Source organism: Urtica dioica, chromosome 10 (genome assembly GCF_054948205.1).
Source record: "Urtica dioica subsp. dioica isolate 48M chromosome 10, U.dioica_male_clone48M_v1_H2, whole genome shotgun sequence".
Classification (NCBI taxonomy): Eukaryota; Viridiplantae; Streptophyta; class Magnoliopsida; order Rosales; family Urticaceae; genus Urtica; species Urtica dioica.
In genome coordinates, this window is record NC_142765.1 from 1,274,459 (window position 1) to 1,297,116 (window position 22,658).

The 22,658-nt window shown below is 38.9% G+C and overlaps 1 protein-coding gene across 1 annotated transcript; it reads left to right on the forward strand.

The window, feature by feature from the left end:
• The first annotated feature begins 1,100 nt into the window (after positions 1–1,100).
• LOC149382885 (L10-interacting MYB domain-containing protein-like) lies at positions 1,101–2,370 on the forward strand. The gene is made up of 3 exons (XM_089628874.1): positions 1,101–1,368; positions 1,441–2,061; positions 2,275–2,370. Exons 1-3 carry the CDS (start codon positions 1,180–1,182, stop codon positions 2,368–2,370), a joined length of 906 nt encoding a protein of 301 aa, XP_089485000.1. The 5' UTR covers positions 1,101–1,179.
• Positions 2,371–22,658: the final 20,288 nt, after the last annotated feature.

Here is a 22,658-nt window from a genome sequence, read left to right on the forward strand (position 1 = left end):
TCAAAACTCCCCTACCAATTCCTTCTCCCAATTCACCTCACACTACCTAGCTTCCACAGAAGAAGAAGAAAAAAGTCCTACCCGCTGGCCCAGAAAATCCAATCATAAGCTCAACACTAATCCGAGGCGTCGAGATAAGCTATGGCTATTATAAAAAAGAAAGCTCAAGAATCAAAACCCCCAAAACTACAAGCAATGAAATCTATTATCAAATCGAACCTCGTACAACCGGAAACCCTATTTTCAAATCAAGAACCGAAACCCCCAAATCCAGAAACTATAAATTTGTATTGAAGAATAAGTTGATAGCTTACCTCGATCGCTTACCTCTGCCGTCGTTTCGCCGGAGCTCTGTGTCTCACGCTCTCTAAAGCCCCGAAACCCCAGCTGACCCAAACCGGAAAACCTAGAAATGTAACAACTAAAATATCAGCTCAACAGAGTTAGCGGACTTGAAGAAAAACAGAGTGAGACCGATTGAAGAAAAAATACCTAAGGATCGCTCGCTAAGAATCGCTCGATCGCTAGGGTTAGAATCGCTCGATCGCTCTCTCTCTCTCTCTCTCTAAAAAAATGTCGATGAAGATAAGTGATGTCTCCACCGAGTCTGCTTTTGAGAATAAAATATGTTTCCTTTCTCTTACAATTTTTATTACTCTTTAGAATTAATATATTCAATTTTCTAAATTGAAAAGAAACTATTAAGAAAAAATAAAACTTATAAAAATCATTCTTAAGAAACTTATAAAAATCAATATAGGTATGTACACACCACATTTAAGTGAAACTTATTTTCAAATAGATATTAATTTTTATTGAGCTTTTGATAATTTTTTCAATACTTATTTTATAATATTTTATAGGTATGATTTTTAGCGGAGTTGATTTTTTCAATACTTATTTTCAATATAGGTATGATTTTTAGCTTTTGAAAATTTTTTCAATACTTATTTTATATAGTACAAATAATTCCTGTTTTAAAGATTATTTCATTATTTTTGTAAAAATTTATATAAATTCAATGTATACTTGTAAATGCCTGAAAATTAAGAATCACGTCCTCGAACAAAAGCAGTCTGGGATAATGATGCGGTTGAAATTTTATGCGACGTATGTATTGCGGAGATTGAAGCTGGAAATCGACCGGGAACAAGCTTCACCAAAATAGGATGGGAGAATATGGTGAAAAATATTTCCGAGAAAACACAAAGAGGTTACGATAAAGCTCAATTGAAAAATAAGCTGGAGTTATTGAAAGGTGAATGGAAACTCTGGAAGCAATTGATCGGAAAAGAAACTGGCCTTGGATGGAATGGTAACAATAATACCGTTGACGCAAGTGAAGAGTGGTGGCGTAGTAAAATAAAGGTTTGTATCGATAATCAAATAAATTTACAAACTTCAAATTTAAATTATAACAAAGAAAAAACTTTTTTGTAGGAGAATAAAAAATTCGGAAAATTTCGCAAAGAAGGCATTTCTCCGGAGTTCGAAGATAAACTGGATACGATGTTCAAGGATATAGTTGCAACTGGAGCGTATGCATTTTCTTCTACAACTAACCCTCGCCATTACGGTGGTAGTGAGGCATTTCCTAGTGCTGACAACTTAGAAGAAAGAAGTGATGAATCGGAGGATCCGGTATGTCAGCCGAATCCTCAAAAGAGTTTGAATAACAACAACAAAAATCCCCTAGACATCAATAATTTTCCAAAGTTTAAAAAGGCTGGTGGACGGAGCAAAGTTAGTGGAGCGGCTAAATTATCTTCTCAAATCGAGCGTCTTGTGAAGGCAACAGAAGAGCGTAGCGACACCGTATACGTAGTACGCAAAGAGATGCCTGGTACTAGTATCGCTGAAGTAATGGAAGTTGTTTTGTCACTGCCTGGTATTGTAATCGGAGATCCAACGTGGCTTTTTGCGACCCAACTATTTCAGAGTCGCGAGAAGAGAGAGATGTTTGCAACGATGAAAGATCCACATATTCAAAGTTGTTGGCTCACTTACGAGTATGGTCTACTTTATGGCTCTAATCCAGGAGCAGCTCCAAATATTTTGCGCGTTTGAATTTTTAATCAATTGTATTGAATAAGTGTTCTTATATGAGAACACCATTCATTGTTTTGCATTTGTTGTTTATTTTGTTTTACTATAATAATCAAACAATACGAGAATGTTAGTCTCGTTTATATTCCTTGGTTACTTTTTTTTTAGCATAAATAATGTTTACATTGAATGTTATTTAATCTTATGATATCACATATTCGTTTTCAGGAACAAATGGATACCACATCAGATGATGAGTTCGACATTGTTGCCAAAAAGAAACATAACGAACGCAATGTTCTTATACGGAAATTGCTCATTTGATGCAAATTTATTATGATACATACATACATAAAGTTCCGTGTATGGATTAAAAAAAACGGGGCATATTTTTCTCAAGAGATGTTGAGGGGAAACAGAATTCGGTGCCAAAGAATGTTCAGAATGGAAAAAGAAGTTTTCATAAGTTTGTGCAATAACTTGGAAACAAGTTACGGATTCAAAGGTTCAAGACATATGACTGCATCGGAGATTTTAGGAATGACTCTAATTATTCTGGGACATGGTCTAGGAAACCGGTTAGTGCAAGAGATGTTTCAACATTCTGGTGAGATGATAAGTCGATATTTTTCGGAGACGTTGGATATATTATGTCTCATGGGAGCCGATGTCATAAAACCTGCTGATCCAGAATTTAAGAGTACTCCCAAAGAAATAGCAAACGATCCAAGATATATGCCACATTTTAAGGTATTATACTCATATTTTTGTTATTTATTTTCATCGATACTTTGTATAAATTAATTGAGATATTTGTTTTCTTTTTTAAGGATTGCATTGGTGCTATAGATGGTGTTCATGTTCCAGCTTCTTTACCTCAAGCAGATCAAATACTGTTTATCGATAGAAAGAAGATTCCTACTCAAAATGTTATGGCTGTATGTGATTTCAATATGAAATTCACTTTTGCGTATGCTGGTTGGGAAGGTAGCGCTCATGATTCAAGGGTATTCTCTGCCGCTCTTCGTGATACTGAGATTAACTTTCCAAAACCTTCAGAAGGTATGACTTAAATTTTTTTTGCTATAGCTTTGTCTTGTATACAGTTTAAACTAAATCATTATATTCAACTTGATATGTCACATGAAAGTATTATCTGGTTGACGCTGGTTATCCTAATTTTCCTGGATATCTTGGTCCGTATAAAGGTCAAACATACCATCTGGAGCATTTTCGTGCAAGAAGAACTCAACCTACTACAAGCAAAGAAATCTTCAATCGTGCACATTCTTCTCTGAGAAGCGTCATCGAGCGGAGCTTTGGAGTGTGGAAAAGAAGATGGAGAATCCTGAATGTCATGCCGAGTTATCCATTCAAAAATCAAGTAAAAATAGTTATCGCAACTATGGCACTGCATAACTATATTCGAATGCATGCAAGACAAGAGATGGATTTTGAAATATTCGACGAGACAGAGGGCGATGTCGAGGGGGATGAAAACGACACAACTGAAGATCAAGATGAAGATTGTCAGACTTCTTCGAGTAGTATGGACAAGTTAAGAGATGAGATTGCTGCAAGTTTAGTAGAAATGATAAATTTGTAGTTTACATTTTTGTCAATAATTAAAAAACTTTATATTAAAAATAAAATAAATTTGTTTCGTCCATATTTTTCTAGTTTGTAATTATAATTCATATATATGCATATGAATAAGCATATAAATAATTATTATTTAATTTATAAGACCATGTCTATTTTAGTCTTTTGACCATAATATATTTATTTTACCAAACGCTAAATCAGCTTTTGTTACCAGCAACAACTGTTTTATAAACAGTTTACCAAACACCTGTCAGTTTAAAAAAAAAACAGTTTTTTTAAAAAACAGAAACTAAAAGCACTTTTAAAAAAAATAAATCTGTGTCAAACGGTGCCTAAATTAGTACTCCAGGTACTAAGAAGTGTCTACCATATAAATAATATTCTCGTATACAAAATCACGTCAAAATCAAGTCTTTGTGTTCACAATACAGTTTAGCACGAGACATAACTATTCTCTTGAAACACCTTCATCATTAATTGATAATTGAAAAATCTCGCGAGAAGAAGAGCGAACGGTGTGGGGCGACACAAAAATCGCGAGATAAAAGGGCAAATCGCCAAGAATGGACTCAATTGGAGAGGTTTTATTTATTCTTTAGCGGCACTCGATGAACGAGCGCCACTAAATGTCTTCCGCGATGATTTAGAGGATCTTCTTTAATACACCACGAAAAAATGATTTTTGTAATAGTGCATGCTTTTCATTATCTTACCATTCGAGTTAGCATCTATTAATGTTGAAGATATAGAAGGCATAATTGTAAATCAGATTAACATTAAATTATAGTACATAGAAAGCTAGAAATCCGTGACTTCCAAAATCTTATGTTTTGTTTTCTTCAGAGTTTATGTAACTATTAAACTTGTTCAGCTATTGTAATTTTTTTTTTGTTTAGTCTAAACTAATGCGAGCTATATAAAAAAAATATATGAATTTAGCGCACAGGTAAACAACATGTGCAAAGTAATTTTGGAGCCACATATAGGTAAAAAAAAAAAAAAAAAAATACAGCTAGTAATGTATAAGCTCAATGATAGGGATAAAGATACATATATATATATATATATATGTATATAAATGTAATGGAAGATGTGTAAATTAAAAAAGTGAAAGGAAGTGAAATTATAGACTTTTCGGCCGTAAGTCATAAAAAATTCAAATTATGGTTCTTTAACAATGAACTGCAATCCATACGTTAAGTGAAACAATTACATGATAAGGGCAAATTAAACAGTACGTAGTTAATAATACAGCTCTTATAATGACCATAATTGTGGTACCTAACATAGTCTAATTGATATTTTAACACCACTTATAAAGTGAAGGTTGTGGATTCAATTCCGACTTTAAGCAAAGCTGCTTTTTAAAAAAATATAATGATCATTGATGATTAATACGAGCTCCTTACGTATAATATGTTAAAAATATTACTTCAAAATATTTATTTTTCGGGAAAAATAAAACCGACAGCTTAGAATAAAGAAAATCAAAATTACAACACAACAATATTATGAACGAGAAAAATAAACAAGATGGAAAAGCAAAGGCCGAGGACCGTTCGACGGTCTCCTTAAAGTAATATTGCCCTCCCCGTGGGTGCCGGAAATGACGAGCAATTTACCTCCCAGGATACAACGGCGGAAGCGAGAAGAGGTTTGCACCAAACGGACTTCTCCGGCGAACTAAACCTGTAACAGAACTGAGCACCGACTACAAAAGGAAAAAACAATTTCTGGGAGAGAGAAGAAGTTGAGAGAAGCAGTGGAAAACCCTGTATTTTCGAATGAGATGAGCAAGCCTCTATTTATAAAGGCCAAGGCTACGTCGGTTGAAGTTCAACAACGTCCAGCCTTAAAAAAAACATTTAACGCAGGTCATTACAACCATTTAACACACCGTTGTTGAAGTTCAAAGCCATGCGAACAGTCCAAGGTTTTTCCAACCTTAATGGCATTATTACACAGCCATAATGCGCACTTAAAGCTCAAAACCATTGAACTGAAGAATACAAACCGTTGGCTTCAAGTCTCAGACTTATACTTCGTCACTTCGTCCGGTCGAGCTCGTCCAGTCGAACTGGAATGACTTCGTCACTTCGTCCAGTCGACCTAGCCCAGTCGAGCTGGAATGACTTCGTCACTTCGTCCAGTCGACCTCGCCCAAGTCGAGCTGGAATGACTTCGTCACTTCGTCCAGTCGACCTCGCCCAGTCGAGCTGGAATGACTTAGTCACTTTGTCCAGTCGACCTCGCCCAGTCGAGCTGGAATGACATAGTCATTTTGTCCAGTCGGTCACTTTCTCAGTGTGTCATAAAGCATACTTCAAACATCAATTTCTCATTCATTCTATCTCCGATTTTGGAAAAATTATAATCGTTATTATACCCCATTCCGCAAGGAAGAATAATACGAAAGAATTATCAAATTCCGTTGAGTGGACCCCACTCAAACCTTTGCCTAAAGTCAGCAGCTTAATAGACAATAAATACTCAATATTGTCCATTTTCCTCTCTAATATTCCAACAATCCCCCACATGAATGAAATTGCATGACGACAACAAAAAGACTCGACACGACTCAATATGGTGATCAGTTCTACGGTCAATACCAGTATAAGATAGGTAGACAAAGTCCTTGAACCTTCCCTTGTAGAAGTATGTCATGTTTACGGACTACTCAGTAGACACGATGTCCTTGAACTGTTAGTTGTTTGTATATAAACGATGAGCATATATCTCGCTGATATCTTCCTGCCACAGGTTTTAGTTCTCATGGTTATGTTCATTTCGGCCCTGAACATGCGCCTGATTCTGTAAGAGTTTCTAAAGAATTACGCCCCTTTAATTCTCTTTCGAAGCGGCCTCACTTCTCTCTCACATAGGTGATCCTTACGCCAAAGAGTAATCCCGCATTACTCGTTCGGAATCTCAAAGATCCGATTTCAAAGATTCATTAAAAGCACAATGCTTAGCCTCGTACGGGTGTCACCGTTTTTATCATAGGAATAGGACCGGGGTTTTTCCCCACAGTGACCTCACTTCATTCTAGCAGTTAGGTTGTCCCTTTGAACCAAGTTCTTGGGATCTCCAGTCATCATGGTTGGGTTTCCTTTGCTAAAACTTTTATATCATGGGCTTTAGTCTCATTCCTATTGACATCTTCTCTACTTGGTCCCTATTTAACCCCTTGGTTAGCGGATCCACAATATTGTCTTTGGACCTTACATAGTCAACACTTATGACTCCAGACGAGAGAAGTTGTCTAATGGTATTATGTCGTCGACGGATATGTCTAGACTTACCATTATACATAACACTTTGTGCTCTACCAATTGCAGATTGGTTATCACAATATATACATATTGCAGGCACAGGTGTTGTCCAATTTGGAATATCCTCTACGAAGTTTCTTAGCCACTCAGCTTCTTCACCACACTTATCCAAAGCAACAAACTCAGATTCCATCGTGGATCTAGTTATCACGGTTTGTTTTGAGGATTTCCAAGACACAGCTGCACCACCTAAAGTGAATACATATCCACTTGTGGCTTTAGAGTCTTGTATATCCAACTCGCGTCAGTGAAACCTTCAATGACTTCGGGATGTCTAGTATAGTGTAGACCATAATTACGAGTAAATCGTAAATACCTCAGTACTTTCACGATTGCTTTCCAGTGCTCAGAACTTGGATTACTCGTGTATCTCGCAAGTCTACTTACAGAGTAAGCTAAGTCAGGTCTAGTACAATTCATCAAGTACATTAGACTTCCTATTATTCTAGCATACTCGTTTTGAGACTCTCTATCTCCTTTATTCTTAGACAAATGGTAACTAGTGTCGATTGGAGTTCTAGAGACTCCACTATCATCCTTTGCAAATTTGTCTAGAATTTTATCAACATAGTGTGATTGACTCAAAACAAGTCCATTAGATGTTCTTTTAATCTTGATCCCCAAGATAACATCGGCTAATCCCAAATCTTATATCTTTTGTGGATTTAATCATGCTTTCATTGCTCCCAACAATAAGCATATCATCTACATATAGACACAAAATCACATAACCGCGTTCGGTCGTTTTAATGTAGACACACTTGTCACACTCATTGATCTTGAAGCCATTTGACATCATGACATTGTCAAATTTTTCATGCCATTGTTTTGGGGCTTGTTTGAGTCCATACAATGACTTAATCAGTTTACATACTTTCCTCTCTTGCCCATGTGCAACACATCCCTCGGGTTGGTCCATGTAGATCTCTTCTTCGAGATCACCATTTAGGAAAGCAGTTTTGACATCCATTTGATGGATTTCAAGGTTGCGCAAAGTGGCAATGGCTATAATCAATCTTATAGATGTTATTCCCGTCACAGGAGAATAAGTATCAAAATAGCAAGACCTTCTTTTTGTCTATAACCCTTAATTACAAGTCTCGCCTTGTATTTATCAATTGAGCCATCCACTTTCATCTTCCTTGAGAAGATCCACTTAGAACCAAGAGTTTTACTTCCAGGAGGAAGGTCAACTAGTTCCCACGTGTGGTTATGCATTATCGAGTCAATTTCACTTCTTATGGCATCCTTCCATAAGTGACCCTCGACTGAATTTACAGCCTCTTTATAACTTAGAGGTTCGGCCTCTAACATATAGGTAAGAAAATCAGATCCAAATGACTTCTCCACCCTAGCTCGCTTACTTCTTCGAGGTTGTTCAGATTCTATCTCATCCTCGGATTCCTCATCAAAATCTTGAGATATTTCTTCTATATTCTCAAATTGTTGATTTGACGAACTCGGTTCATCTTTCTTAGTCTTATACGGAAATACATGTTCAAAAAACGATGCATTTTTAGACTCAATAATAGAACCTTTGTGTATATCAGGATTCTTATATTCGTGCACAATAAAGCGATAAGCATTGCTATGATGTGCATAACCAATGAATACACAATCTACGGTCTTCGGACCGATCCTCATCCTTTTAGGTGCGGGAGCCAAAACCTTGGCCAAGCACCCCCACATTCGCAAGTATTTATAGGAAGGCTTCGTTCCTCTAAATAATTCAGACGGGGATTTATCCTCTTTCTTTCGAGGTATCTTATTCAAAAGATAATTCGCAGCCAAAATGGCTTCCCCCCACATTTCTTGTGGTAACCCCGAGCTTAGCAACATCGCATTCATCATCTCTTTGAGAGTACGGTTCTTTCGTTCGGCAACGCCATTCGATTGAGGAGAATATGGTGGAGTGACTTCATGAATAATTCCATGTTGAGCACAAAACGCATCAAATGGTTCCACATATTCACCTCCACGATCACTACGCGCCATTTTAATCTTTTTACCAAGTTGATTCTCAACTTCCAATTTGTACATGGTAAATTTCTCAATTGCCTCATCTTTGTTTTTAAGCAAATACACATAACAATACTTCGTACTAGCGTCAATAAAAGTCACAAAGTATTTGTTGCCGCCTATCGTAGGCATGAATTTCAAATCACATAGATCGGTATGGATTAATTCAAGTGACCCACTTTTCCTTTCAACACTATGAAAAGATGTTCTCGTTAATTTGGCTTCAACACATATCTCACATTTGTGTTTAGAATCAATATTAAATTTTGGTATACAATCCAAATTAATTAATTTGCGCAAAGTATCATAATTCACATGACCAAGTCTACCATGCCACAAATTAGATGACTCAAGCATATAAGCAGAAGAGGAAGCATTCTCATTATTATTCTTGCCAGTAATGGCGATTACATTCATCTTCCACATATTATCTTTGATATAGCCTTTACCCACACACTACTACAAATGTTGGATTCCACAACGGATATTCCACAACGAAACGCTGTCCCGTTGTGGAATCATGACGTTTCCACAACGGGACAAGAGTCCCGTTGTGGAATCTTGACGTTTCCACAACGGGACAACTGTCCCGTTGTGGAATTTTGATGATTCCACAACGGGACTCTTGTCCCGTTGTGGAATCCTGCTGATTCCACAACGGGACTCTTGTCCCGTTGTGGAATTTTAAAAAAAAATTAAGGTTAAAACAACGGGATGGTGACCCGTTGTGGGATCTCGCCGCGGCGAACTGTTTCCACAACGGTACGATAAACCGTTGTGGGAACATGTGTAACCACGACATTTAGCCGCGGCGAGATGTTTCCACAATGGTACAATTACCCATTGTGGAAACATCTCGCCGCGGCCAAGTATTTCACTCGCCGCGGCGAAATGTCGTAAAAAAATTTAGGTCAACACTATAAAAGCCTCATTTCGATTTCTTTCTCCATTTTTTTTACTTCCTCTCGCCTCAGACCTTTATTTCGGCCGTTTCTATGCAATTTCCTCTCCTAAACCTACCTTGAAACTTCGCCGCTTTCTCGCCGACGCCAAATCTCGCCGCGCCTCCTCGCCGAAGCAAGTTCTCGCCGCCATCTCTTTCTCTCTCTCGGTCTAGCCTCCCTTGCTCCTTCTCCCACCAACCTAGATGTATGTTTGTAACTCAATTTCATATCAAAATCTTAAATGTCATGAATGTTTTGTGTGATTTATAAACTAATTTAGGATTTTGGTTGATTTTGGTTGTAATTTATGATATTGGATTGTAGATTTTGCCGAAATTAGGGTTTTTATTTTTGGGTTTTATTTTGTAGTTTATGATTTTATGTAGAATGTTATTTTTAGGTTGAATATAATGTGTTTAGTGTTGAATTTTGATATTTAGTGTTGAATTGAGTTTAATTTTGTGTTGAAAATGATTTATTGTTTGAAAATGTTGTTGAATTTGAGTTTGGATTCATATGTTCAATTAGAAAATTGGCCGATCAAAAACTCCCACCGGTTACAAAGAAGCCGCCCCTAGCACTTCTAGGCCTCCCACTAAAAAAAGTAAGAGGCCTCATCAATCCGAACCCGAACCCGAAGTGAACTATAATAGTCGGATATTCACTAGTAAGGCCGCGGAAGATCGATATAACATTCTCGTTCAACGAAGTCCGATCTTTGAATGAGGGTTGAAGGTGAACTCAAGCACGCCTATAGGGGGTCAAATCCACAACACCATCGAAGGATTCTCGTGGAGAAAATTTTGTGCCACACCCGAGCACAAAGCAAACGTCACTCTCATGTACGAATTCTACGCGAACTTACTTGATCAAGTGGATGATGTGGTGACGGTTTGAGGTGTAGAGGTCGACTGTAGTGTCGGAGCTATCAACGCGTTGCTAGGAACTCCGGACATCGATTTCGAGAATGAGGGTTACCGACAATGGTTGAGAGATCCTAACCTCGACGAAATGTTGAGTTTGTTGACTACTCCTGGAGAGAATTGGGTCATGGACAGAGGAGTTAGAAAGCTTCTCCGAAAATCGTTGACGAGGTTAAACTTTTCTTCTTTTGTGTGTGTTGTTGGAATCGATCTAGGGTTTAAGAAAATAATTAACGCTTCGGGAAGCGGCGGAATTTTAAAAATTATCTTTTACAAGTAAAAACGGTTTTTACTAACCTAGACAAGTGCAAGTACATGTAATTAAAACTAATATGAGCTAAGAAGTTTACTAACCTTTCTTGAAGCTTGAACCTTGAAGAAGCTTTTGGAAAGTTGCAACGCTCGTCTCCCCTCGCAGCACGTCTCTCTTTCTTTCCTCGGCACCTCGAGCAACTACGAAAGTTTCTATCACTAAATCACTCGAAATAAAGGAATTAGTGAGTGGGCACTTTTAAACACTACGACTTAAGAACGAGTCTTGAAGTCGCAGAGCTAAACACTAGGTCGAGTGAGGACCTAGGTGCCAAAACAAGAAAAATCGAAAATAAACTAGAGAGAGAGAGAAGAGGGGCGGAAACCACAAGTTCTAGAGAGAGAAGCTCTCAATCTCTAACTTATGTGGAATGAGAAAAATGAGAAGAATGAGGCTCCTATTTATAGGAGAGGTCTCACCTTCAATAAGGTAGTTTCCTCTTCTATAGAATATCACATATTCATGAGCCAATTTCCTCTTTTCCTCTATGATGCACTCGGCCAAGGTGGGCTTCATTAAGCCTTGGATTTGTTTCCTTTTTTTGTTCCTTGCCTTGCTTCTTTCTCAACTTGGGCGCCTACCTCTTATTTCCCTTAGAGGAAATTTGTTTCCTCTTTTTCTTTTGGCAAGTCTCTTCATACATTTATGCACAAAATATTCTCTCTATCTCTTGGGTATGTTGGGCGCCTATAGCCTTCTAGAAAAGGCTTCTAGAAGCTTTTCCATTTGTTCATGACAACATGAAAAATGCCCATTAAGAATTTTCAATAAAATTCTTATGAAATGAAATTAATTCACCAGGCCCAATTATTTCAATATGGCCGAGTGACATTAAGTCATCAAATGAACTTGTCAAAATTTATTGACATTCATTTCATCCTTTGTCTCAAAAGACAAAAATACCTTTTTAACTATTTTCGTTCTTGTTTTGACTTAGCTTCCAGTTTAACTATTCCTATCGATGTGATTCGTGACAGTGACCTCATGGACCCAAATGAAAAAAGCTTGAGCTAAACACTTGGACTCAAACGTTCACAAACCTTTTCCAAGTTTAGCTTAATGCCAACTGACTCCACTAAAGAGCTGACACTGAAAATCTCTCGGTTCAAATGAATTTATTTTCTACTCAAGAATTCACCTAATTATAATGAGCGGATCCACTGAATATTATCTATGCTACCCTTCATGAATGTCATCAGCTAGTCGGGATTTACTAAATTACCATTTTACCCTTCTAGCTGTTATTTCCTCAACTCCTTTGTCGCTTGTGAATAAGTTAGAAACAATGTATTGACGAGGAGCTAACAAGTCACATTGTTTCATCCAAAAGAGTCAGGACTCAATTTGGACACTGGCCAGTTCATTTATTCACACTCCAAGGAACAAAGCATGAGGTGACATACATTGCATTTCAGCAATCTTGTACATGAATTCCATATCTATGAGAACTTCACAAAGTTACTCATGACATTCTCACAACTTAGTACTTCACCAATAGGCCATGTTCGGAATCACATAGTGAGTCCGAACTCTGACTTTCTCAAATGAGAATACTAAGGTGTGAAATGACATGTCTCATTTCAGGATTAAGGTAAGCATGATGCAATTCATACATAGTGACTTCGAGACATAAGAGGTTAAATGGTTTGTTCTTATCTTGTCTCTAGAAGTGCACTGGTCAATTCAGTACCTTCGGAAGATACCTAGAAGAACTATAGAGTCTCCAACTCTCAATGCCTCATAACCAGACATCATAGATTCTTCTAACAATCGTACTGAGGTCAATAGTCCTTTGACCCTAAGATTGCGAATATATCGTTTTAAGCAAACTACGAAGAGTTTGTTCATGCAAATCTACATTTGTCTTTTCGTATGTTGTTAAGTTTGTTTATGGACTAAAAGACTAAGGTTTTATCATAAAGCTTCAAACAAAGAAAGAATGAATGAACGTTTCAAGTTTATTAATGAATGAATAGGCAATTACAAGCAAGAGTCTTCATGAGACTTTATTACATCAAATGTACAAAATAAAGATTACAACTCTTCTTGTGGGCACCATTGACAACAAACTCCCACTTGACTCAAAGAAGATGTGTGTAGTCTTTCATGCCTAATCCCTCACGATGTTGGTCGAAGACCTTGTTCGCTAGGGCCTTGGTGAATGGATCTGCGAGGTTGTCCACCGTTGAGATCTTATTCACTTCCACGTCTCCGCGCTGCACGATCTCTCGAATCAAATGGTATTTCCTCTCAATATGCTTAGAGCGCTTATGGCTTCTAGGTTCCTTTGAGTTAGCGACAGCCCCACTATTATCACAATAAAGGGTCATGGGCTCGTCGACGTTTGGAACAACTTCCAAATACTTAAGGAATTTTCTAAGCCATACAGCCTCTTTGGATGCTTCACAAGCAGCCACATATTCTGCTTCCATTGTGGAGTCAGCAATGCAAGATTGCTTAATACTTCTCCACACAACAGCTCCACCATTAAGGATGAACACAGATCCCGAAGTGGATTTCCTGGAATCCTTATCCGCTTGAAAATCGGAGTCGGTATATCCCGTCATAGTCAGGTCAGTACCTGAGTATGTAAGCATCAAGTTCCTAGTTCTTCGAAGATACTTAAGAACATGCTTAACAGCAATCCAGTGCTCGGGTCCAGGGTTCGATTGGAAACGGCTAACTACGCCAACGGCGAAACATATATCAGGTCTAGTGCAAAGCATAGCATACATGAGGCTTCCTACGGCAGAGGCGTAAGGAATTTTCCTCATGTCTTCAATCTCTTGTGCAGTCTTGGGAGACTGGTCCTTAGAGAGTGAAACTCCATGCCTAAAGGGTGTTTGGCCCTTCTTGGAGTCTTGCATCGAGAAGCGATCCATTACCTTATCAATATAAGATGCTTGAGAGAGCGACAGGGTCCGGTTTTTCCTATCTCGAAAGATTTGGATCCCCAGAATGTACGCGGCTTCTCCTAGATCCTTCATATCGAATTGCTTTGCCAGCCAGACCTTAACCTCAGATAACTTACCCACGTCATTACCAATGAGTAGTATATCATCGACATATAGTACCAGAAACACAACTTTGCCTTCGTGTATTAACTTGAAAACACAAGGCTCATCTATTGACTGTTCAAAGCCAAAGCTCTTTACAGTTTCATCGAATCTAATATTCCATGACCTAGATGCTTGCTTTAATCCATAAATGGACTTAAGCAAATCACAAACCTTGGTCTCTTGACCTTCTTCCACGAAACCGTCTGGTTGAGCCATGTAAATGCGCTCGTCAAGATCGCCATTCAGAAATGCTGTCTTGACATCCATTTGCCAGATCTCATAGTCGAGAGCTGCAGCTATGGATAGGAGTATGCGGATGGATTTAAGCATCGCGACTGGTGAGAAGGTTTCTTCATAGTCAATCCCTTCTTGTTGGGTATAACCCTTCGCCACAAGTCGTGCTTTGAACGTCTCGACGTTCCCATCAGGACCCATTTTCTTCTTGTATATCCACTTACACCCTACGGGTTTAATCCCTTCAGGAAGGTCTACAAGTTTCCAGACATTGTTGACATACATCGAGTGCATTTCAACTTTCATGGCGTCAAGCCAAAGGTTTGATTCAGAACAAGCCATAGCTTGGCTATAGGAAACAGGATCATCCATGTCAGAGACGGCTACAATAGAGTCTCCATAAGACATGTACCTGTCAGGCTTTTGAGTAGCCCTCCCACTACGTCGAAGTACTACTTGACGAGATTCTGATGAGTTAGGTTGTGTTTTAGTTGGGGTAAGAACAGTTCTTACAGATGAGGTAGAAGCTTCCTCACCCAACTTTTCTTCAAGCACAAATTTGCTTCTAGGTTTTGCATCTTTCATAAAGTCCTCCTCAAGGAAACGAGCATTCGTGCTAACGAAAGTCTTATCGTCCTCGGGACTATAGAAAGTAAAACCTTTGGTTTCCTTTGGATATCCCACAAACAGGCACAATTCTGACCTACTAGCCAACTTGCTAGTCTTTTGCCTCAGCACGTGTGCAGGGCAACCCCAAATTCGGATGCGGCCAAGATTCACTTTACGGCCAGTCCATCGTTCATAAGGAGTACCAGGAACCGTTTTGGACGGAACTTGGTTCAGAATATAGGCGGCTGTTTCAAGGGCATATCCCAAAAGGAAAGCGGGAGTGATGAGTAACTCATCATTGATCTAACCATCTCCATAAGAGTTCGGTTTCTTCTCTCTGACACTCCGTTTTGTTGAGGTGTGCCAGGTGCGGTAAGCTGAGAAGCGATACCTTCTTCTTTAAGAAAGTCATCGAACTCTCCAGACATATACTCACCACCTCGATCAGATCGAAGGGTTTTGATCACTTTGCCAGTTTGCTTTTCCACTAAAGCCCTTAAATACGTTAAAGGTCTCGGATTTGTGTTTGAGCAAATAGACAAACCCATATCGTGAGTAATAATCGGTGAAGGTAACGAAGTATTCGTATCCTCCACGTGCCTGTTGGTTGAGCGGACCACATACATCAGAATGTACTAGTTCCAGCAACTCAGTGGCTCTTCGACCCTTATCAGAGAAAGGTCGCTTAGTCATTTTTCCTTCTATGCAGGATTCACAAGTACGTAGTGAACCTATTGCAGAGGCTTGGAGTGGACCGTCCCTCACAAGTCTCTTAATCCTATCTAGACTGATATGACCAAGTCTTAAGTGCCATAGGTATGTTGATTTTGTTAGATCGGAGGATTCAGAAAGTTTGATCCTCTTTGGCTCCCTAATTAGATCGTTATCTATTTCGGTGTCTAAAAGAGAAGGTTGAGTGGGATAGATGTAAAAAAGACCATTCTTCATACATGCATCAGTGACAAAAGAATTAGAAAAAGAAATACGAATTCCATTCATTATAAACTTTAAACAATAATTTTGCTCGAAAAGTTGAGCAACCGATATTAGGTTTTTCCCAAAGGAAGGATCATAATAAACATTATTCAAATTTAAAGTTCGATCTTCAAAAGATAGCGTCACGGATCCCACAGCCTTCGCAGACACCACGCTCCCATCACCCCATTTGAAGCAGAAGTCGCCATCCTCTAAGCTTTTGCTTTTCCTAAAACCAGTCAAGGAGCAGCAAATATGGTTAGTAGCAGCGGAGTCAATAATCCACGATGATACATTATCAGCTACTAAACAAGCTTCAGTAACAAGTACAATACCTTTTACTTTGGTTTTGAGGTAGGCAGGACAGTTCCTACGCCAGTGACCAGGCTCATTGCAGTGGTGGCACTTGTCTTTAGACTTGTCCACCTTCGGAGCCTTTGGCGCCTTCTTCTTCGTTTGAACCTTAGGTTGGTTCTTCTTCTCGGCATTGCGAGGTCTCTTCTTAGATCCAGAGGTGGAGGCAGTAGCATGTACTTCTCCTTGAGCCCTCTTTTTCTTAGTGAGTGCCTCAGCGGTTTGAAGTTCCTTCATGAGCTCGGTAACAGTGTACTCTAGCTTGTTCATGGAATAATTCAAGTTGAAGGTATCAAAGGTTTCGGGGAGAGTTTCCAAGATCATATCTATTTTAGTCTCCCCATCAATCTCAGATCCAAGGATCTCCATCTCGTTGAGATAGCTAATGATCAGCATCATATGATCTCTAACGGGAGTTCCAGCCTTCATACGACAGTTCATGAATTGTCGGACCGCTTGTTGCCTAGCTTGACGTCCTTGCCCTCCAAACATCTCATGGAGATTGTAGAGCATATCGGTGGCAGTTTCGTAATCACGATGTTGTTGTTGCAACACATTGTTCATCGATGCCAAAATATAGCATCTCGCAATCTCATCGGATCGAAGCCAGGCCGCCAGGGCGTCTTTCTCCTCTTGCGTCGAATCATCATTCGTTTGAGGACAGGGGGTGGTGAGAACCCATTTGTGCTTGTCGACAGTAAGGACTATGTCGAGGTTACGTTTCCAGTCGACGTAATTGTCGCCTTCGAGTTTATTCGAGGAAAGAATGGTTGAGAGACATATTGCCTATAAAAGTTGAAACAAGTTTATGATTAGTCTTTGGTTTAGGATTTAAGTTTTATTAAGACTTTTATAAAATCCAAAGGTGTTATAAACCAAACGATAATTTACTCCCTCAAGAGAAGGCCACATAAAATCTCCTTTTATAAGTAAATGACACATCATTAATGCTATGCCAAGATGTCAATACATCTATTTTGACTAGCCACCTTTTAAATTGGTTTGATCACTCACATCTTTTCGCAGAGCCTCAAGGGAGGATTACTAGGGATTGAGCCTAAGTGTGCAACCAACCACTTAGTCCAAAAGGTCAACTTTGAAAAACAATCCCCCAAGGGGAGGCCTTGCCATCATCGTCTCACTCTCGGACGTAGCTCATTGAGCAATGATCGAAGCAATAACGCCTTGGAGTACTCCCATTTAAGTGAGGGTCGCAAGAGCGGCTCTTAGTCCCACGTTAATTGCTTCTTTCATTAGTGTTGGGGATCGTGGGTTACAAACAACAAGTATAACCCTCCCACTTAGTTTTTGGAGTTGGTTCATCGACTCTTATAAGTTCGGAAACAAATTTCCTAGTTAGAGAGCGACAGAGCGGACAACTAGAAGAGAATCCTAGATCGACATGTTCAGAGTAGTATTAGTCCATAAAGGCACAAGGTACATACTCGATCTTTTCCTATTTTCTATTTCGGGAAAGTGCATGAGGGAAGTGTGAACTTCAACTCACTCGAACACTTGAAAGTTTGAGATTACAAGTCTTTTTATTTTTCGGCTTGTCTACAAGGAGACCTCCCACTCAAATTTTCAAGAGCATATAGATTTTGAACATATGTGATATAGATATAGTTTTGAAAATATTTTGAAAACTTATTTGATTTGGGTGACAAAATATTTTCAAGTTTGAAAGTGATAACGGTTTTTCAAAATTCAAACTAGTTTTGTAAAAACTCAATTTCAATTAATCTTTCAAAAATCAAAACTTTTAATCTTACACATCATGTTTATAATCATATGAAAAACATTTTTGCTCAAGAAAATTTTCTCATTAGAGTTCTATAACTCATGGTAGTGGGGTTTGAAAATCCGGATTTCTAAAAAACTGGAGTTTCACACAGCCGCGCACCTCGGAGTAAAATCACCATATCTGGCGGCTCCGATATCCTTTTGAGCCGAAACCGGTGGCATTGGACAGAGGACAGACAGAGCTTTAATTTGATTCAAGAATAATTAAATTTCGATTCCTGAGCAGAGAGTTATGCCACTTTTAATGCGGGTTTACTCTAGCTCGAAGAAAAAGAAATAATTAAAGCTTGGTCCTTTTTAGGTGCGAAAAAGAATCGAGTGTAACGGAACGTTTTATGAAGGTTGTTAAAGCTTTTATTTGTGTTTTATTAGCAAGGTAATAACAAGGCATAAAAGAAATAACAACAAGCATAAAACGATTCAAGTAAAAATAAGAAACTAGTAAGACAAGAAAACTAGTCACAAAATTTTACTCGAAATTTCTCAAACCTTTAAAACACGTTTTTCAATATAAAAAATTCAAAACTTTTAGAACTGATTCTAATGTGTTTTAAAAACATCCCAAACTCATAGAAAATCAACATGGTTTTTAATTTAAAGGCAAGAGCAATAAATTAAAAAAAATCTAAGATTACAATTCTAACTTGTCACAAAATTAGTAAACTTTCGAAAACGATTTTCAAGCTCATAATTTTAAAAACATGTACATGCATCTCTTTGACCATAGCTCTGATACCATTTGTTGGAATCGATCTAGGGTTTAAGAAAATAATTAACGCTTCGGGAAGCGGCGGAATTTTAAATATTTTCTTTTACAAGTAAAAACGGTTTTTACTAACCTAGACAAGTGCAAGTACATGTAATTAAAACTAATATGAGATAAGAAGTTTACTAACCTTTCTTGAAGCTTGAACCTTGAAGAAGCTTTTGGAAAGTTGCAACGCTCGTCTCCCCTCGCAGCACGTCTCTCTTTCTTTCCTCGGCACCTCGAGCAACCACGAAAGTTTCTATCACTAAATCACTCGAAATAAAGGAATTAGTGAGTGGGCACTTTTAAACACTACGACTTAAGAACGAGTCTTGAAGTCGCAGAGCTAAACACTAGGTCGAGTGAGGACCTAGGTGCCAAAACAAGAAAAATCGAAAATAAACTAGAGAGAGAGAGAAGAGGGGCGGCAACCACAAGTTCTAGAGAGAGAAGCTCTCAATCTCTAACTTATGTGGAATGAGAAGAATGAGGCTCCTATTTATAGGAGAGGTCTCACCTTCAATAAGGTAGTTTCCTCTTCTATAGAATATCACATATTCATGAGCCAATTTCCTCTTTTCCTCTATGATGCACTCGGCCAAGGTGGGCTTCATTAAGCCTTGGATTTGTTTCCTTTTTTTGTTCCTTGCCTTGCTTCTTTCTCAACTTGGGCGCCTACCTCTTATTTCCCTTACAGGAAATTTGTTTCCTCTTTTTCTTTTGGCAAGTATCTTCATACATTTATGCACAAAATATTCTCTCTATCTCTTGGGTATGTTGGGCGCCTATAGCCTTCTAGAAAAGGCTTCTAGAAGCTTTTCCATTTGTTCATGACAACATGAAAAAGGCCCATTAAGAATTTTCAATAAAATTCTTATGAAATGAAATTAATTCACCAGGCCCAATTATTTCAATATGGCCGAGTGACATTAAGTCATCAAATGAACTTGTCAAAATTTATTGACATTCATTTCATCCTTTGTCTCAAAAGACAAAAATACCTTTTTAACTATTTTCGTTCTTGTTTTGACTTAGCTTCCAGTTTAACTATTCCTATCGATGTGATTCGTGACAGTGACCTCATGGACCCAAATGAACAAAGCTTGAGCTAAACACTTGGACTCAAACGTTCACAAACCTTTTCCAAGTTTAGCTTAATGCCAACTGACTCCACTAAAGAGCTGACACTGAAAATCTCTCGGTTCAAATGAATTTATTTTCTACTCAAGAATTCACCTAATTATAATGAGCGGATCCACTGAATATTATCTATGCTACCCTTCATGAATGTCATCAGCTAGTCGGGATTTACTAAATTACCATTTTACCCTTCTAGCTGTTATTTCCTCAACTCCTTTGTCGCTTGTGAATAAGTTAGAAACAATGTATTGACGAGGAGCTAACAAGTCACATTGTTTCATCCAAAAGAGTCAGGACTCAATTTGGACACTGGCCAGTTCATTTATTCACACTCCAAGGAACAAAGCATGAGGTGACATACATTGCATTTCAGCAATCTTGTACATGAATTCCATATCTATGAGAACATCACAAAGTTACTCATGACATTCTCACAACTTAGTACTTCACCAATAGGCCCTGTTCGGAATCACATAGTGAGTCCGAACTCTGACTTTCTCAAATGAGAATACTAAGGTGTGAAATGACATGTCTCATTTCAGGATTAAGGTAAGCATGATGCAATTCATACATAGTGACTTCGAGACATAAGAGGTTAAATGGTTTTTTCTTATCTTGTCTCTAGAAGTGCACTGGTCAATTCAGTACCTTCGGAAGATACCTAGAAGAACTATAGAGTCTCCAACTCTCAATGCCTAATAACCAGACATCATAGATTCTTCTAACAATCGTACTGAGGTCAATAGTCCTTTGACCCTAAGATTGTGAATATATCGTTTTAAGCAAACTACGAAGAGTTTGTTCATGCAAATCTACATTTGTCTCTTCGTAAGTTGTTAAGTTTGTTTATGGACTAAAAGACTAAGGTTTTATCATAAAGCTTCAAACAAAGAAAGAATGAATGAACGTTTCAACTTTATTAATGAATGAATAGGCAATTACAAGCAAGAGTCTTCATGAGACTTTATTACATCAAATGTACAAAATAAAGATTACAACTCTTCTTGTGGGCACCATTGACAACATGTGTATTATTGTCTATTGCATGTTTTCAATATAACGATGTTTATTTTAGAGGCTCGCAAAAACGTGGATTTATTTCATTTGCTCTCGTCTCTTTCCGATAAAGCATTTCACCCGTCTCGACGAGGAACATGTCCACCTTCTGTTTTGTGTCATACGTGGAAAAACCATCAATGTCGGTCGATTCATCTATAATTGGATGAAGAGAATCGACTACAAGAATATCAAAAATGGGTTGCCGTATCCGTCAATCATCTACGGCTTGTGTCCGAATGCCGGTGTTGGAGGCTCAAAACACGACACAACCAAGAAGTGTGTGACAAAACGATCGAGAGATACATAGTAAAAGAACCGGAAGAGGAGGAAGAGAATGAAGAAGAGGAGGACGAAACGTCACTCAACGAGCCACTGTTGTGCTTACAACCACCTCCGGGGTATGATCCCGCCATCCAAGACTACATTACTCGGTGTAATCACTATCTCGTCGGCGGGTATCAACACACCCAAGACTACATGCACCGACAAGGAGAATATGGCGCCGCGGCTTCCGAGGGATTAAACGAGCTCATAGGTCGGTGGGACATCAACCAGGAGAATCAATTTCAGTTCCCTCCATATCCTCAATACACATACTATCCGGCCCAAGCACCGCAATGGCCTCCGCATATGGCACCTCCTCAGTACCCGGGACCACCACCACCACAACTACCTGGGAATAACAACGACAGCAACGAGTAAATTTTTTTTAATGTGTTTTTTGAACTCTTCTTAGTTTAATATTTGTTTTCAAGTTTTTTTATATGTGTGAGACTTAAATATTTATGTTTTTATGTGTTTTATGAGATTGTATGATACTCGGTTCAGCTTTTATTTGTTTTCAAGTTTTTTTTATGTGTGAGACTTAAATATTTATGTTTTTAGGGTTATTTGAATTTGTTTTTGCTGTTATTTGTAAGTAAAATAACTCAGAAATCATTTCCCGGTGGACTTTGGAACTCTTTCGCTGCGGCCACATATAGATTTCGCCGCCGCGTAATAGGTTGGCCGCGGCCAACAACATTCATGGCCGGGCGACATGAATCGCCGCGGCGACCGGAAGACGTTGCCGCGGCGATACATGCACAACGGGACGGTTTGACCCGTTGTGGAACACATTTCGCCGCGGTGAAATATATACTTAGCCGCGGCGAGATGAATTCCAAGAAATACACGACCTCTGGAACTCAGTTCGCCGCGGCGACGTATTATGTTGGACGCGGCCATATTACTTCGCCGCGGCCAATACTGTACGTTGCCGCGGCGAAATAGTTACAGACTCTCGGGATTTCTGGGGAGCAATCTTGCCGCGGCGACGCCTTATATTCGCCGCGGCAAGATGAGGTCGCCGCGGCTAAAGGTATACGGTGCCGCGGCGAAAATGCACAACGGGACGGTTTAAACAAAACGAGCTCGCCCAGTTCGGAGCTCGCCCAGATCGGAGCTCGCCCAGAAGCTCGCCAGCTCGGAGCTCGCCCAGATAGGAGCTCGCCCA